The following is a 17,432-nucleotide window of genomic DNA, read 5'->3' on the forward strand; positions in this document are numbered from 1 at the left end:
TGTCAAATAATGAAAATCATCATTATGGACTATATAAAGTCACTGGCAATCACAACTAAAGGAATTGAGACACACTGGCTAATTTCTACACTTGATCTTAGCCAAAAGGTCAAGAAGCGATGACTGGCAAATTTCTATAAAGGGCCAGATGGTAAATACTTTCGGGTTTGCCCCCCACATCATCTTGATCTCCACCACCAAGTGCTGCCATTGCAGTGAGAAAGGTGCCCAGACAATGCATAAACCAAGGGCATGGCTATGTTCCAATAAAGTTCTATTCACTGACACAGGTGAAGGCTGTGAAACATAGCTCTGGGACGCAGCCCTGAAAAACACAACACTGCAGGAAGAGGCTGGCAAATAAGCCACAGGCAAGTCCTGCCAAGGCAAGCAGGGGAGATTCACCCCAGCAGAGGCTGAACGTGCCTCTTATGCTAGAAACTAAAGGGACAGCAAGTGAAAGGTACCCATAGGAGCTGCCAAGCCAACTCAAGAAGTGTCCGGCCAGCTCCAAAAGGCCTCCATGGACTCTGACATCCTGTGTTCTCTATAGTAATTACACACGGTCAGTGGGACCATGAACAGGATATTCGCGCTCTCTGTGCAACTAGGGCCAGGGCACTCACATTCCGCTCCAGCTCAATGGCCCGGTCCTTCACACGGAGCAGCTCCATGGTGGCTTCCTTGTGGCCAGGTCCCCAGGCTTCCTTTTCCTGGGGACTGGGGACTGATGTGCCCAGAGGGCACTTGAACGAGTTCTGCACATGCGTTGCTTCTTCCTGGGTCTGCCTGAGCCGGTCCCGCTCATCCTTCACCTGCATGTTCAGGGATGGAGCCAACTGAGGGGATGGAGCATCACCCAGAGCCCTGCTTGAGGACGGACGGCAGCTCTGCACCAATGCCATGTGCGGCACAAACAGGCCAGGTGCCATTCTTTGCTCTGGTGGGGAAGGGCACCCAATCTCAGTCTCCCATGTTTCTCTCTTCTGTCCAGAGACGGCGGGAAGGGCAGAGGCCCAGAGCCCACACCTGCCTCAGTCCCTCCTCAGCCCCATGACTGCGGCAGGGCTTCTCACTCTCATGAGCCTTCACTGCCCACGAACAGAAGGGAGGCTGGGGAACCAGAGTATCTTAACCTCACGGAGCCCTGCTAGTGCCGGAATCGCTTTGTTCCACATTTCAATTCTACCCCACAGCTGAGAAACAGGGCCCATGTTCTCACAGAGGGGTGGGAGAGCACTGTGTGCGTGCAATGTGTACTTACACATGTGGAGACTGCATAGAGAGCATATGTGGATGTGTGGGGCATATACACATACATGCGGAGAGCATGTCTATGTGTGTGGAGAACCTGTGCCTGGAAGCAGGCATGTGGGTGTCCTCACGAACCCCTGCCCCGTCTGAGCACGCCCGGGAGACTCTGCCAGCCTCTGCTGGGGCCGGGTGCTCACTTTCGCACGGAGCTCTCATGGTGCATCCCGGCTTCCTGCCTGGAAGATGCAAAGCTGCTCAGAGCCGCTGTCCCTGGCCCCCCACAGGCCCTGCCCCTGTCCTGCCAGCGTGCTCTAAACCTGTGGCTCACCCCACCAGCCTCAGGACAAAGGTGTCCGGGACACCCTTGGCTACCCAGGAAGGGGCAGGAAGGGGAGGCAGAGCCTGGCTGGCGGGGCAGGCTGGGCTCTCACATGCCGCTCTCACCATCTGGAGCTCACTCTGTAACTGCTGGTTCAGGCCTACTTTCTCTTCCACCTGGGCTTCCAAGAACATAATCTTTTCTTCTTTCATGGTCAGTGCTGTTCTTAATGTTGACTCATTTCTGCCTTCCAAAATCTTGTATTTTCTGAAAAACACAAAGATACAATATTATCATTTACCTCTTCTTCAGCCCCACACCCGGGTGCTCACTGGTGAACACTCCTCCTCCCAGGAGGCTGCTGCCTGTACCACCTAGGGTCACACTCACAGACCAGAACCCTTCCTGGGACCCCTGAGCAGACACATACCTGTGACCCCTCCCAGGAGACACACCGCTAGCCTTCAGAGTCACTGTTTCAAGGAGGGGTTATCATGGCCATTTTACAGATGGGGAAACTTAATGCTTAAGCAATTTGTCCAAGGTCACAGTGCAAGGTACATGGCAAGTCCACAGCCATTCCACCACACCAAACAGCATTAGCAGGCATGTGGGTCTCAGTTACAAATCCCGAAGTCCAAGATACTGGATTTTCTTACACAGTGTGATCATTTAAGAAAGCATGGTTGGAATAGTCAAATTACAAAAGAACTGATTGGGCTGAGGATGTGGCTCAGCAATAGAGCACTTGCAGGCAGGAGGCCCTAGATTTAGTCCCCAGCACCACCAAAAATACCTTTCTTATTGGACAAAAGAATCTCCCTCCATTCCCCCCAAGAGCTGCCAGGGATAAGATCTAGTCTTCAAAGGACACAGGAGTCACACGATGGTGACTTCAGTAAACAAAGGCCTCAGGTTGAGAGCACAAGGGCTAGGACCCAGCAGCAGAGGGACGTGCTACCGTACAGGGGACCATCCTCACGTGTCACCGTGGCTGTTTTCGTCCTGCAGCAGCAGCTCCTTGCTGAGCCCAACCTTCTCCAGCTCCTGGCCCAGTCTGTCCAGCTCACCAGTCAGCTGCTGGCTCTTCAACTTCTCCAGCACCAGGTCCTGCAACACAGGAGATAGGAGCGTGAAGTTGGAACCCAGCAGTCAGAGCAGAGAGGCCAGGCTGGGGGCTCCTCACGCAGTCATCTCTGAGCCATGTGTGTCTGAGTCCTGGCTGCCTGGGCGGGTGACTGGATGGTCAACCCCAGGCAAGGTTATCCTGCCAGAAGAAAGGAAATGACACACTTTTCCAGGCCTAACCAGACCTGAGTACTGGGTTGGATTTCTGATGATATGGCTGCCTTCATGAGTAACAAGTAACTGAATGCTCATTGCAGACAATATGAAGCAGAAAAAAGCAGAGAGGAAGATTTTATCTTAAGCCCTGATTCTAGTGTACTTTTCAGAATACAGATGCTGAATTCACTCAGGGATTCACATCCTCTGATCCCCTTTGCTTCCACCTATCTCTGCAGCTCTCTGAAGGAAGGAAGCCTCCGTTCCTGCCTGGAGCCAGTCACTTGTGTGCTATTTATCCTTCCTACCAAATCACAGGCAGTAGGTGTATTAAATGCATTTTCCACTTACGATATTTTCACCCCACAGTGGGTTTATCAGGACATAGCCCACCTTAAGTCGAGGAGCATCTATATGCACGTGCACAGAGGAAATGATGTAATGAGCCAAACCATGAGGTTTAATTACCTCCGAGTGGTAAGATCATACTATGTGATTTCCACTGGGCTTTCTAGACTTTTGGATATTAGAATGAGGGATACACTTAGGGAGGACACGCAAAGTCCCCCTTGTGTTCTAGAACCATGCACCCCAGAAACAGGCCCTCCTGCCCCCTGCTGCACCCGGCTCACCTCTCTCAGGGTGGTCAGCGTCCTTGTGTGCATGGTGACCTGCTTGGTGAGGTCCCTGTTGTCCTTCTCCAGCTCCTTCAGCTTGCTGGCTGCATCCCGGCAGCGGGCCAGCTCCTTGTCCAGCACGCGGCTCTCCTTCTCGGCCGCTGACAGCTTGGCGGTGCTGTCGTCCAAGACGGCCTCCTTCAGCTCCACCTGCTGCCACAGACGCTTGGCCTCCTTCTCCAGCAGCTTCTTGTCCTTCTCCAACTGGGCCACCTCCTGCTCCAGAGCCTTTCTGTCCTTCTCAGCCCTCTCCAGCTGCTTATTGGTGAGCCGAAGGGCCTCCAAGTCTCGCCGCAGTGCCTGGTGTTCGGTCTCCAGCTCGCTCAGCTCCTGCTCTAGGGTCTCCGATTTGTGGCTGCTGGTCTCTAAGCTCTGCTGCAGCCGGAGGTTCTCGGCGCTCACGCTCTGGTAGCTGAGCTCCAGGCGCTCCGACTTCTTGCTCAGCGCCTTCAGCAGGTCCACGTTCTTCCGCAGCTCCTCCTTCTCGAGCTCCAGCTGCTGGTTCTCCCTCTCTATCTGTGCCATTTTGGCGCTGGTGAAGCGCATGGTCTCCACCATCTTCCGCAGCTCCAGGTTCTCCTGGTCCAGCTGCTTGTTGTCTCGCTCCAGGCCCTCGAGCTGCACTGACACGTTCTGTAGGGTGTCCAGGGACTTCTTCAGAGTCCGGTTCTCCAGCTCCAGGCCCCGGCTTTCATGCTCCAGGGCCTCGACCTTCTCAGTGACCATCTTCAGGGAGGTCACCTTCCTGGCCAGCTGCTCATTCTCCTTCTCTAGCCGGCGCAGCTCCTTCTCCAATGCATCCGCCTGCTCCCCCTTTTCCTTGGCCTGCTCCAAGTCCCTGTGCAGTTGCTTCTTATCCAACTCAAGCTGGCTCAGTTTGCTGCCAGCCTCTGTCACCGCCTGGTGGAGGGCCCTGTTCTCCTTCTCAATGTCCCTCCCTCGGGCCTCGCTGCTGGCCTGCGACCTCTCCTGCAGCGACCACACAGTTCGGTGCAGGTAGTCCTTCTCCTGCTCCAGATCCTTGATCTACAGGAAAACACAACGGGCAGGACCTGGGCTGCCATGTGAACTGAGGCCAGGGATCTGGGCTTACACTGTGCGGCTAAACCATCCCAACAATCCTGAGGCCTGACACAGACCTGGATGAGGGGCACAGCAGCAAGTGCTGAGACAGCTCACGTCAACATACACTCAGGGCAGCCAAAGAAGGCTTTAAACATAAGCAACCTCTCTCTCTCAAAAGTTTCAGCCATTTCCCTCGGTCCTTTTGGTCATGGCCAGTGGGAGCCCAGTGACCAGGCCCACCTCACCTCTGCAGCCCCTCTGAGGCCCACTCATCACTCCAAGCTTCTTTCTCTCAAGCCTTTAGCCTCCCTGGCTCCTTCTCATCCTTCAAGGTTAGAACCTGTGTGTGATGGCACCTAGTATTCTCCCGCTCTGCACACTGTCTGTTCTCTCGGTCACACATGCCCGAGATCATGTCTGTTACCTGACAGTTTGCTGCCCAGCCTCTGGCTAATGCATCATCTAGCTGGCCCCGGGGAGGGTGTTCCTGTGCCTTTTCACCCTCCACCTTCTCCTGCCTGACCTGCACATGTTCAGCAGCCACTGCTAAGGCCACAAGGGCAGCAGAAGAGGCCTGGTCCTGATGACGTCTCTGAGCCACTGCACCAGCCCTGGGCAGCCTACCTGAATGTAGTGTAGGGTGAGGCAGGTTTCCCAAGGTCTCAGCTGAGGCACTGCACAAGAGCAGCGGGGCCAGCCTGTCCTACGGCTGTAGAACGTTTAGCAGCCTCGCTGCCTCCAAAAACGACAGGCCAGGAGCGCCAGTCCCCTTCCCTCAAATCCAAGTTAGCAGCGTCAAGCCGGCCTTCAGACCCTGCCCACTTCCCTGGGCAAGAAGGGCTGGTTGATGCTGCTGTTGAGTTGGGCACTGACACCCACGGACCTGTGAGCGCTGTTAGGAAAGTCCGTCACCCTCAGCTCCCTTCTCAGAAGCAAGCATCCCAGGAGAGGTGAGAGGCGGCGGCAGGGCCTACCTGCCTGGCCTTGTTGGCCTTCAGGGCCTCCATGTCACTCTGCAGCTGTTCCTTCTCCCGGATCAGCTCCTCACTGAGGGTCTCCAGGTCTTGGCTGCTCTGCTTCTCTCTCTCCAGCTGGGTCTGTAACTTTTCAATCTGCAGTCAAAAAACCCAGCCCAGTGCCAAAGTCAGTCTTAGCAAGTGGGCTACATTTTAAGACACAGCCCAAACCTCTCAGCCCATAGATAACTGGAACGGGCCTTTGCTCGAGGAAGAGGTTCCGGCCTTGTTCTGCAGTGACTCCCTCACAGGCCATGACCTGCACTTTGTGTGTGGGGATGAGAGCAAGATCATTGGGCACCAGATTGTCATGTGCCTTGCTAGAGGCCCTGCAGGGACTTCATGCTCACCCATTCTCCTACCCTCCATCCTGCCTTGGGGGGTGACAGCGTTCAGCTGCTCAGAGAAAGTCCCTATTTTGTCACCCTTTCCACCCACTCCACACCCCAGCTGCCTCTGCTCCAGGCCACTGCATATCACCTGGCTGGGGCAGCCTCCCGGTCACCCCAACACCAGGCTCTTATGCTGGAACCCACAGGTGCCCAGCTCCTCACACTTTGCAGTGCAGCTGAGACTCCAGGAGGCCGTGAAGGTGCAGCTTCTGTCCTCCAACACTACGCTCTCAGCATGAAGAACAGGCACTGGGGACAGGCTCTGATGCTGGCCTCAGAGAAGCGAGGGGTCAAAGCCCACCGCCACCATCAATATGTGGCCACAGCAAGTTTCTGGCTCACCACCGAGGCCAGCACATCCATCCTTTCAATCACGGCACCTAGAGCAGAGCAGGGGCGCTGCGTGGTACCTGACCCCGCCCTCGAGATCACTTCTAACTCGGTGGGTGTGGAGTGGGGCCTGAGGAGCTGCGTCTTACATGGCTTTAGTGGAACTGGTGCTGCTGGTTGGGGAACACTGTTCTAAAATGACACTCACGGCGTCATGACCAGGGGTCACCTGGAAAGCTTGGAAAAATCTCAAACTTCCTCAGGGGTGGGATGTGGTATGCCCAGGTGATCCCCATGAACACCCGGGGCTGAGCCTTGCACAGCCAGGTGTACAAATTCTCGGGGGCTCTCAGCACCCTTGTCAGATGCAGCTCTGGGGCTCCTCTCTTTGGTAAGTAGCCGCCCAGCCTTCCTGCCTCAGGGGCTATTCAATCTCAACCTCCATGGTGGAAGCAGGCCATGGGGTCCACCAGTGTGTGTGTGTGTGTGTGTGTGGGTGCATATGCATCATGCTGCCAGGGAACCAAGCCCCCAGCCCAATCTGGAGATGCCAAGGTAAATGTGCTTCACCCAGTGATTAGTATGAAGTTACAGTGACGAGGGAGGGAGGCAGCTTCTCTAGGACTTATGGAGGTGCCTCGAGATACAGGCAGGGTGTCCACCCTGAGGAACCATGGTTTCCATGGACATCTCAGGCTTATGCAAGCCTGCAGGCCAGCTACACAGGGCTGACAGGGAGAGTTGGGCTGGCCCAGGCAGCACGTTCAGGGCCCGCTCACTGACTGAGAAATGCCAGTGGGAGGCCGAGACCCGCCCCAAGGAAGGGAGAGGATGGTTGAAGTTGAAGCTAGGAAAGTCAGGGTGGACTGAACTGCCCCAAGGTCTTGGGACTGACTATGATCTGCTGGTGTTGCAGTGTTCATCAGCCAAACACAGTGAGCATCCACTATGTGTCAGGCACACTAGATGAGGTCAAAGAACAGTGAGACATGTGCAGAGAATAAGACAACAGCCCCTCTTGTCAGCTGGGCAGCCCCTAGCCAGGCCCAGGGCAGCAAAGCAGCAGAGAAGGGGGCTCCCAGCACCAGACATGTAACGGCTCTCACCTGGGCACAGGGTCTCTCCCTTTCCTGCCCGGGATGCTCCCTGTGCTAAGACATGGACCACAGCAGGACAGGTCTGGTATCAGCCCAGGAAACTGACCCAGAGGGGAAGCAGGTGGCCAGGACCTGGGAGACGGGCAGGAGTCACACAGGGTGGGAGCACACGCTGGCCATTCCTGTTTGTACAGAGAAGGGGCTGCTGGGGACAAGTGAAGCTGGTACTACCCTTGGGACCTGCAGGAAGGTGACCCATACTGTGCCTAGGCCAGCAAGCTGACATGGCAGGCTTTCCGGCAGCAGATGTCAAGGTCCCACAGGGTGGGAGGCACATCTTCCTGAAGGTCAGCTCTTTTTCATCCTGGCTAAGACTGGACTGCCATTTATGAAGACACTTCCTGTGCTTGGCCCAGGAAGCCAGTACATCTATCACCTCTCCCTTGCTGCTCCAAATCAAAAGACCTGGCACGAGATGGGCTATCTTCTCTTGTCCTACAAAGTCAGGACAAGCCACACATCGGCGAAAATGCCATAGGTGAAGATGCATAGTGCTTCAAGGGGACATGAGGGAGCAGTGCAGCTGGGGAGTCCCATGAGGGTCCCTCTCACAGTAGGACGGCGCATGTGCCAAGCCCCACTGAGAGGTGAAGAACCAGCAGGCAGCACCCTTGCAACTTGCGTCTCCCACCATGCAGCTGATGGTCCTCCCACTGCCCCTGTAGCCTCAACAAATGACACTGTGGGTCTCAGGAGCAAGTGAGACACTCAGACATCAAAGGTACCAGTCCTGCAAGGGGGCTGTCAACAAGAGTGTTCCTGCCTTCTGCCTGGGCTGGAACCTGAGTGAGAGAGCCTCCACCCCAGAAGGATAAGCCCCGGGCTCAGTGCTGGCCCAGCAAGCTCACCTTCTTGCTGAGCTGATGGTTCTCCTTCTCCAGCTCCCCACATTTGAGGCTGCTCTCCTCCAGCGCCAAGGATGCATCTCGCAGGCCCTGGATGGTGCTCTGGAGGCTCTGGTTCTCCTTCTCCAGCTTCAGGATGCGGCTGGAGGCACATTCATTCAGCTCAAACACAAATGACTTCCTGGAGGCTGAAGCACAAAGTAGGTCAGAGACCGTGCTCTGGAGCCTCCACTTCCACTCTTCCCAGAGCCCCAAACCTTGAACTCAGTCTGGTACCCACTTCTGGCTCCTCCACTCCCACCTCTCGGCTAGCTTAACTGGGCTCAAGGAGAGAGCAGGTTTCAGGGCAGGAGCCAATGCATAAGCTGAAGACCATGTAACCTGCAGGGACCATTTGTTTACCAGGTTGTTAACCTGGTGGCCTACTCAAGGACTGCAGGGGGCAACAGAGAAGGCTAACAGGCAATGTTTTCTGTGCCCACTGCAAAAGCAGCAGGCATTAGAACTGCTCAGCAGGGAAGGCACAGTTAGTGAGCAGTGGTTCTGCTGCAGGGGGTGGAAAGCTATGCTGCCCAGTGCTTGCCAGCCTGGGTGAGAACCTTGGCACAGACTTCTTCTTATGATTTTATAAGTTATACTGAAGAAAACTGAAAGTCTATGCAAATGGCTTTAAAAATTCCAAGTGGAATAAAAGTATAAGCTAAATATTTAAAAGAGGCAGACTGTCTACTCTGGTTTTGAGTAGCTCAACTGCAAGCAGAAAGGGAACACAGTCCCGAGACAGGACCGCAGCAGGTGAGCTGGGGCTCTTGGGGAAGAAAATGGTGGGTATGAAAGGCCTCTGCAGGAGGGCTCAAGGCTGCTCCACCCACCAGGAGCTGAGCCTTAGCTGCTAACACGGCGGTCTCCACCCCGCACACACACCTGCTCCTCAGTCATCACCTTCCAGGCTGTGAGGAGCAGCGGCTGGGGCTTTCACAGCAAACCCACCCATATGCAAATGTAGTGTGTGTGCTCAGACACCCTGGGTGAGCGCAAGGACTATCAGCGTCTGCGTCTCCCTTCAAGATCCCATTCTCTACCAATGCCAACAATGCGGGTGGGAAGGAACAACAGGTAAGGTGGTAGTGGAGGAGATCGGGTGTCCCATATGCACACAGATGAGGACATCCGGGGCTTCCTCCTGATTATGCTACCCCCAAAAGCCCCAATCTAACCTAATACACCAACCTAAAACAAACCTCAGCTAACTCAGAATCTCTGGTCGCCTGGACAGTACCTCCGTGGCATTTGTGGGGAAAAAGGACTTTTTTTACTGGTGTGAGATATACATAAGATTTACCGTATGTTTAAGTGTGCAGCTGCGTGGGCTTGGGGATGCTCACGTGTTCCCCAACCAGCACCACCCTCCATCTCTTCATCTTCCCAAGCTGTCACTCTGTACCCCACAGAGCAGGTACACTGCCCTCATTCTGCATACAGGGAACTTAAGTTCGAAGAGGTTACGTACTTGCCGCTCGGTCAGCCACTTACCAAATAGAGGAGGCAAGACTTTGAATCCAAGTCTTCGATGGAGAAGTCACAACATACACTCAAAAGCATATTCAGGGGGCTGGGGTGTAGCTCAGTAGTACAGTGTGTGTTTAGCATGCAAGAGGTCTTGGGTTCAATGCCCAGCACCAGGGAAAAAAAGTCTACAAAACACATGGAGCGAGGCACAGTGGCGCACGCCTACAGTCCCAGGTACTCAAGAGGCTTGAGCCCAGATGTTTAGGGCCAACCTGGGCAACACAGCCAGATATAGTCTCTTTAGGAAATAAGAAATAAGTACTTTTAAAAAAGTAAAAGAACAAATCTTCAGGCTTTGCTTGTAGTGTGTCATTCAAGCCAACATTATCACTATCACTAAGAAGAAGTCATAATTATTGACCATGAAGGGCTCGCAAACTATCCTGAAAGAGTCCATTCATGAGGTCTTCCATGCCACTCTAGTCTTAGAGCCTAACAGAAATACTGGCCATGAGACAGAGGCAGGAGCAACACCTCTCTACGCCACCAAGAGGCAGCAGTTCCTCCCAGTGGACTTGGACATTAGAGGCAGGGAGTCTGCAGCTCCCACCCTGGGGTGCTCCCAGGCTCTGTCACAGGGCACAGGGCCCAAAGCACTGACAGAACTCACTGCTCATAGTAACAGCTCATAATAACCAACTGAGTCTAAGTTTGGAATGGACAGGAGTGAATAAATATTCAGCTGCTTTTAATAACCTATTATTCTTAGGGAGGCTTACTAGGATTTTAAAAAGCCACCACCAGAACAAGCCAAAAGCACCCCCATACTCTGTGAAAGGCTACGTGAACTATCAGGTGCACAGGAACGGCCAGCGGGTGCTATTTTTGAACACAGGAACCAGCTCATTGTTTGCCTGGCGCTGAAGCTTCCTGCTCTGGTGCTGCCAGCCCGCCCCTTCACACCCCCCTCCTCCCCATGACTGCCACCTCATCTGGGGGGCCAGCAGAGGGCAGCAGTGTGAGCCCTGGACGACAAGGCGGGGCAGGTCTCCACTGAACATCCTCACCCTGGAGACAGAGGACAGGCTGCATCCATCTTGCCCAATTATGCAAATGAGCTAAGGAAGTAATGTCCAGGGTACATTTATAGCTGGGATTAGCGACCACTGGGGACTGTCCTGCCATCCAGGGCTTTCAAACATCCAGACAGGCTTAAGATGTCCCCTGGGTGTCAGCGTGCTGTGATCTGGAAGCTCTTGAGTGGCCACATGGGAACCCGAGCAGCCTGGCAACACTTAATTTGTATTTTGCGTCCTGACATCCAGGCTGCCAGACCCCTGGAGCTCTCCAGGGGGATGACTGTAATGAAACAGTTCCTAATGGCTCTTGAAGGAAATTATATTTGCTTGAGGTGAATGGATGGGCCACCATGAGGATTCCGTGCCAAGCCTCAGCTCTCTGGAGGAGGACACAGTTGAGGTCCGGCTGGCTCTGGGCACCAGGCTCTACCTACCATCTGAAAGCTCTGCATTCTTAGACAGCTGCTCCAGCTCCCAACCCAGGTGGGCCGACTCATTCATGCTCTGCTTCTGGGCAATCTCCAGGACCATGTTTTCTTCCAGCAGCTCCTCTATTCGCTTCTTATCTGTGTCTCGGTCCTAGGGCAGGAGAGGGAAGGAATGAGGCCAGGCCCTGGTCGGGCCCCAGCCCCAGGCATCCACTGTCAGCCACTGAGGATGAAGGGGCGGCAGGTGTCTGCTCACTTCCAGACATGTAGGTGGACATCCCCGCCCCACCCACGCTGGAAACCCCAGCAGGGACGTTCACCCTTACAGAAAAGCAATGCAGAAGTCAGGCCCAACTGCTTTGAGGTATTAAGTGCCCACTCAAGCCCACTGAGCTCACAGCTAAAACATCAGAGAAGAGCCTGGCCTGAACCCCACCCGGATCTACACATGGCACCTGCACGGCTGCCAATACCAATTCCAGGTCGTGCAGCTTGGATTTCAGCTGCAGGTTCTCCTTCTCCAGCTCGTGGACTTTATCACCGCGTGTCCGGGCAGCGGTCAGCTGCTCCTCCAGCATGGCCTTGGTTTCAATTAAGATAATGTTGTCTTCTCTCAGCTCCTGGGGAGCAAAGGCAGGGAGGAGGTGCTAGGCTCAAGCCACAGGATCCTCAACCCAAGCTCTTTCAGACCCGCTCAATCCAGGCACAAGTGTGTGACAGAAGCTCTGCCTCCACTTTTTATCATCCTCACCTCTTTCCATGAGGCAAGGACACATGGACTTTTTCTACTAAAAAACAAATCCAGAAATCAAGGAAATATTGAACTTGGAGAAAGCAGGCCAGGGCCAGGGACTGGCTAAGGCTTTGACACCGAGGACCTCATTCGATGGACAAGGGGACTCTGTTGAAAGATCCACGACTTCTCTAGTCTGTGTTTCCTCAGGTTAGGGGGAGGCTGAGAATCTATGAGAGGTCCCCAGGTCTGAGTGTGTTCAATTCAACGTTTATCCCACTGCTCAGCGTCCTGGGAAAAGTGGCTATTCAGGAGGCTTTCATGTAGCACACAGTCGCTATTTGAGTATTATACACACGTACCCTTGGCCGAACAAAAGTGCTGGGCAGTTTCCTGGAAATGTCTTTACAGCTGTGAAGTCGCAGCACCACAAACCAAGCAAACATGAGCCCCACAGAGCCACATGGCTGAAGGGTCCACCAGGGCTGTGGGCCACTCTTCTGCAGGCCCTCGTCATGGGCCCTCTCAGTTTCTCTTATCCTCTGAGCCCTGAGGCCCATCCCCCACAGATTACAGTGTAGGACGAGGCGGGAGTTCCTGCTTATCCACTACACACTCACGTCTCCATCTCCTGATGGGCCTGAATCCAAGACTCTCGTGAAGGGGAAACCACCCGCTTTCCGCTCGGTGGGGGCGGTTTTGATCAGAGCCTGGCATCCAGGCACAGCTTGCTCAGGGGCTCTGGGCTCTCCTGCCTGCCCTCTCCCTGTCCCGCCCCACAGCGGGTCCATGGTCACCAGCCCTCCTCCCTCACTCCATGTGGCAGCAGCCCTCAGGGGGCCGGGACAGCTTCTCCTATGCTAAAGGACTGACTTGGGTAAGCTAAGGATCGAGCCCAAAGTCACAAACCCACAAAGGGCCAGAGCCGAGCTCGGACTGTTTCTCCCACTTCCCTCAGCCCCCTAGGTCCCATCTTTGGGGGGAGCTTCAGGGGGCTCACATGGGGAAGAGAGGCCCAGACCACTACTAATGATGTTGAGCCAGAGGACGAGGGTTTCAAGCGGGAGGGAGGCCCAGCTGTCCCTCTCTGGTTGCTGCCTGCCCTGTTCTCAGCCCATGTTCCAGCAGGGTCTACCCACCACTACCCAAGGCCCTGAGCAACCACAGCACAGGCTGGCCCTTCATCCTCACAGCCAACTCCTACTCAGCCTTCAAGAGCCAGCATGAATTGCCCCTCTGAGAAGTGCTTGAGAATCCACTCCCTCCTACTGCTGGGTCAGGTATTTGTTTTTTTTTTTTTTTTTGGTTTTTGGTTTTTGGTTTTGTTTTTGGTACCGGGGATCGAACTCGGGTCCTTGCACTTGCGCAGCAGGCGGCAAAACCACTGAGCTAAATCCCCGGCCCCTTGGGTCAGGTATTTGAGCTCCCATGTTCCCTGGGCCTGCTCTGATACAATGGCCACTGGCCTGTTCTCTCCGAGACGCCTCAGCACAGGCCTGTCCCACCACTTCCCCTTTTATGAGCCTCACATAAGTATTCAATGACACCTGTCAGTCAATCACATGGGGGGTGGCTTACAAGGTGGACACTTTCAAAGTCGGGGGTGGACAGAGGTGGCAGGAGAGGAACACAGCATCCAACAGTATAATTCCTAGCTGCCATCGAATCCTCATTTCCCTGTGGTTTCAATCTCCTCTGTACCAGGCAGCAGAAATATCCCAAGCTCCCACCCACCTTGTTGTGGCTTATATTCAGATGTCCCCCCCAAAGTCTCATCCGGATGAGGTGGGGCTTCCTTTTTCAGAGGTGGTAGAATCTGCAATGTGCAATGCTGGAATTAAGGGTGTGTGATTACTAAACCACTACATGTGAGTGACTGGTTTGGCACCGCCCTAATCCCGGTCGTCTGGATGGGATGAAAGGGGGAGACAGATGCTGTTAAGTCCCCTCTTATTTGCTTCCATGTGGGTGCCATGAACTATTTCTCCTCTGCAAAGCCCCTGCCTTAGAGCCAATGGGTTACAGACTGAAACCTCTATGAACTCTAAGCTAAATAATTACCTTTCCTCCTTCAACTTTGGTTGTCAGGTATTTTGTTTCAGGGAGAGAAAAGTAACTAAGACACGCCTCACACACCCAGGACCTCGGAGGTGGACAAGAGGAGTGGAAAGACCCATGCCTGAGCTCCCTCAAGCCTGGCACTCCACCCAGGCAGGGATGCAGGAGTGAGAGGGCCAATCCCAGGTCTCTGGCTACTGCCCACGGCCACACGCCCACCACAGGCCATCCCGGGTGAACCGGGAGGCTATTTAAAGCCTGATCGAGCCCAGCTTACGCCATGTTTATGAAATCACAGGCTGGACTTGAGGGCTTCTCCCCAGGTAGCTGACGAAGCTATTCTTTGTGTGAGTGACTGAGTGCGTGAGTGCGTGCGTGCGTGCGTGGTAGTATGGTACTGGGGATTGAACCCAGGGCCTCTGCACTGAGCTACATTCCCCAGTCTTTTTTTTTTTTTTATTTTGAGACGGGACCTTGCTAAATCACTAAGTTGCCCAGGGTGGGCTCACACTATAATCCTCCTGCCTCAGCCTCCCAGAGTACTGGGATTACAGGTGTGCAACATCATGCCCGGCTGAAAATTCACTTCTAATGTGCCATGGGGACTTGCAGCTCCAATCAGGTATGGGGGCTCCTGGGACAGTACCCAGGTCTGTCATGGACTCTAGCTGCAGGGTTCTTCCTTCCTAAGAAGGGCTTGAAAACAAGGAGATGTGGGTTAGAAAAAGTGTGTGAAACCTACCATGCACAGAGGCTGGGACTTGCCAGCTGCTGTGTCACAGTCACCTCATAGCCTACAGGACACGGTTTCCCACAGCACTCACCCCTGGAGCAACCACCAGGTTAAGTGGGAAAAACTGTTTCCAAGGCCCGCTGGGCGTGTGGCTCAGTGGTACAGCACTTGCCTAGCAAGAATGAGGCCCTGGGTTCCATCCCCAGTACAAAGAAGAGGGAAAAAAACTAAACTCAAAACAAAACATGGTTTCCATGAGGAACTCCCCTCACGCTGCCCCTCCCAGCATCAAACACCAGCAGGGAGGTAGAGTCAGAGAAACAAACAGTTCCCTCCCAGCAAGCTCCAGATCACAGTAGCACGTGGACACCATGGGCTCCCTGGTGTCCAGAGTGACAGAGAGCCAGCAGGGCCCCAAAGAGGAGGGTGGGCCTGGCCACTGGACTCAGGTCTGAAAACTTCTACTCAGTAAAATCAGGCCTGACCAATCCTACAACTCAGCCGGCTTCACTGAAATGCCTTTTGCTCCCGAGGAACCCCACCTGATGAAATACGCCCGACCCATGAGCTGGGCGTGGTGGTGCCTGCCTGTGATCTCAGCACTTGGGAGGTTGAGGAAGGAGGATCACAAGTTCAAGCCCAACCTGGGCAACTTAGTGACTTAGTGAGACCCTGTCTCAAACAAACAAACACACCAAAAAGCAAACAAACAGCGAAGTGTGGGAGGCTGGGGCGCTCCCTGGGCCTGCCTGTGAGAGAGACCACAGGGACAGCCCACAGCGCCACGCTCCAGTGCTTCTAGACCACCAGCTCCCAGGTCCCTTCCCTGCCCAACGTCTGGAGGCGAGGCTCACGCTAGCTGCTTCACTGGCAGGCGGGCAGAGCCCTACGGGCACCAGCGCATTCCATCCCAGTCCACCTGCTTAGCCACTGTGACTCTGAGTGAGTTATTAATTCATCTTCAATTTCTCATCTACAAAAAGCAGAGGAAGTCATTGTGGCTGGCACAGCTTGCAAGGGCCACCATGAGGTTTAAATGAAATGACTCAGCTGAGCTCAACAGGACTCCTGGGCCCATAAACACAGTCGCTGCTGCTCATTTAAAAGCTGCACGGAGCATCTGAGGGCCACAGGATGCATTCTATTCAGCCCCGCAGGTCACAGTCCAGTCACAACTACCCTGCCCTGCAAGGGAAGCACAAAAGCCCACCCCCCCATAACAAACGGGTGTGGCTGTGTTCCAACAAAACTTCATTCGAAGGGGATTTCTAAAGGAAACGTGAGGCCAGGGCCAGCAGAGCTCACCACCAGCCCTCATCTGGCCCTGGCCTGGGACTCCTGAGTCTGAAGGGTGCAGAGAGGGTGGGCGGGCCCAGGAAGCTCCTTTTCAAAGCTGCAGGGAAGTGCTGTGCTGGTGAGTGCAGCAACAGGCTGCGATTTCATCCCAGGAGTAGCAGCAGAGGCACCTGAGGAGCTGCTGGAAAGGCCCCGCTGGCAGCAGGACACAGGGATGCACAGAGCCAGTTTAGATCTCGGGAGAGCACCCCGCCTACAGGCACTGGAATAATCCACAAGCCCAGGACAGCAGGAAGCTGGGCACACACACTCATCAAATGCCTGCCTTGGATGGTGACATGCCAAGATGGCAGATATGGGGGCAACACTAGGGCTGGGAGAAGGAAAGAACAGAGTTGGTCTGAACTTCGGCTTAAGCCCCTGAGTGAGTGGACAGTAACTCCAGCACAGAGATAGCAGGTCAGGTTTGAAGTGGAAAGAAAGAATCTGACACATTAACCCTGAGATTGCTGTGCATATCTAGATGGTGGGAGTCCTGGAGAGCTGGAGAGGGAGCCAGCCTAATGATTAACACACTGGACAAATTAATGAAGACTTCCCAAGCACCTTCTGCCCTGAAGGTGGCAGATACATCCATGAGAGCTGCAGGAACCTTGGGGTAAAGGCAGCAGGCTGCCTGGGGCCAGAGGCCAAACCCACAGCAACCTCCCCACCCCATCCTGATCCCGGGCACCATACCATCACCTTAGGTGTGGCTTTAGACTGGGGGACAGATAGACAGCCTGAGACTGATCATTAACCCAGCCCTAACTGCTGGTGCCTTGCCAGCGACCACCCCACCCCTCCGGCTGCCTCCTCACTGTGAGATCTGGTCCAAGGGCCTTATCGCCTCTCCCCTCCCAGCACAGAGCAGCTAGGATAAGCTCATCGCACATACTCCTGGGCCCAGGAGGCCAGGGCACCAGGGCCTTGGAGACGCCCAGACCACACCCCTTCCTTCCACAGATGAGACCTACATGCCCAACACCCAGCAAGTTGGTGTCACAGCCAGGACTGTCCTCGCTGGGTCTTGGCCTCTTAGGATGTTTATTTTGAATCCACTGCTGCCTAGAAAGTTATCAGTCCACACAGGAGCTGGGAAAGACCCAGGTCCGCTCTGCCTGGGATGCACACAGTGTCTGTGCATCTGCCCTTGGCTTTGTGGAAATTTTCAGCCAGTCATAAAATACAGGAAAGAGAAGATTCCAAGCAATGTCT

The 17,432-nt window shown here is 54.5% G+C and overlaps 1 protein-coding gene across 5 annotated transcripts in view; it reads right to left on the reverse strand.

Moving 5' to 3' along the window:
* The window catches only part of Ccdc88c (coiled-coil and HOOK domain protein 88C), a 121,200-nt gene that overhangs the window by 30,661 nt on the left and 73,107 nt on the right, over positions 1-17,432 (reverse strand). For all 5 annotated transcript variants that reach the window (XM_004837063.3, XM_013066828.3, XM_087195479.1 and 2 more), the window contains 8 exons: positions 11,829-11,975; positions 11,362-11,506; positions 8,343-8,527; positions 5,574-5,711; positions 3,490-4,560; positions 2,556-2,683; positions 1,699-1,840; positions 627-815 (listed from right to left, as the gene is read on the reverse strand). In XM_004837063.3, the coding sequence (XP_004837120.1) occupies positions 627-815; positions 1,699-1,840; positions 2,556-2,683; positions 3,490-4,560; positions 5,574-5,711; positions 8,343-8,527; positions 11,362-11,506; positions 11,829-11,975 (2,145 nt within the window). The remainder of the gene's footprint in view (positions 1-626; positions 816-1,698; positions 1,841-2,555; positions 2,684-3,489; positions 4,561-5,573; positions 5,712-8,342; positions 8,528-11,361; positions 11,507-11,828; positions 11,976-17,432) is intronic.

Source organism: Heterocephalus glaber, unplaced genomic scaffold, assembly GCF_053883595.1.
Source record: "Heterocephalus glaber isolate CG9 unplaced genomic scaffold, H.glaber_assembly_v1.0 deba00001608, whole genome shotgun sequence".
Classification (NCBI taxonomy): domain Eukaryota; kingdom Metazoa; phylum Chordata; class Mammalia; order Rodentia; family Bathyergidae; genus Heterocephalus; species Heterocephalus glaber.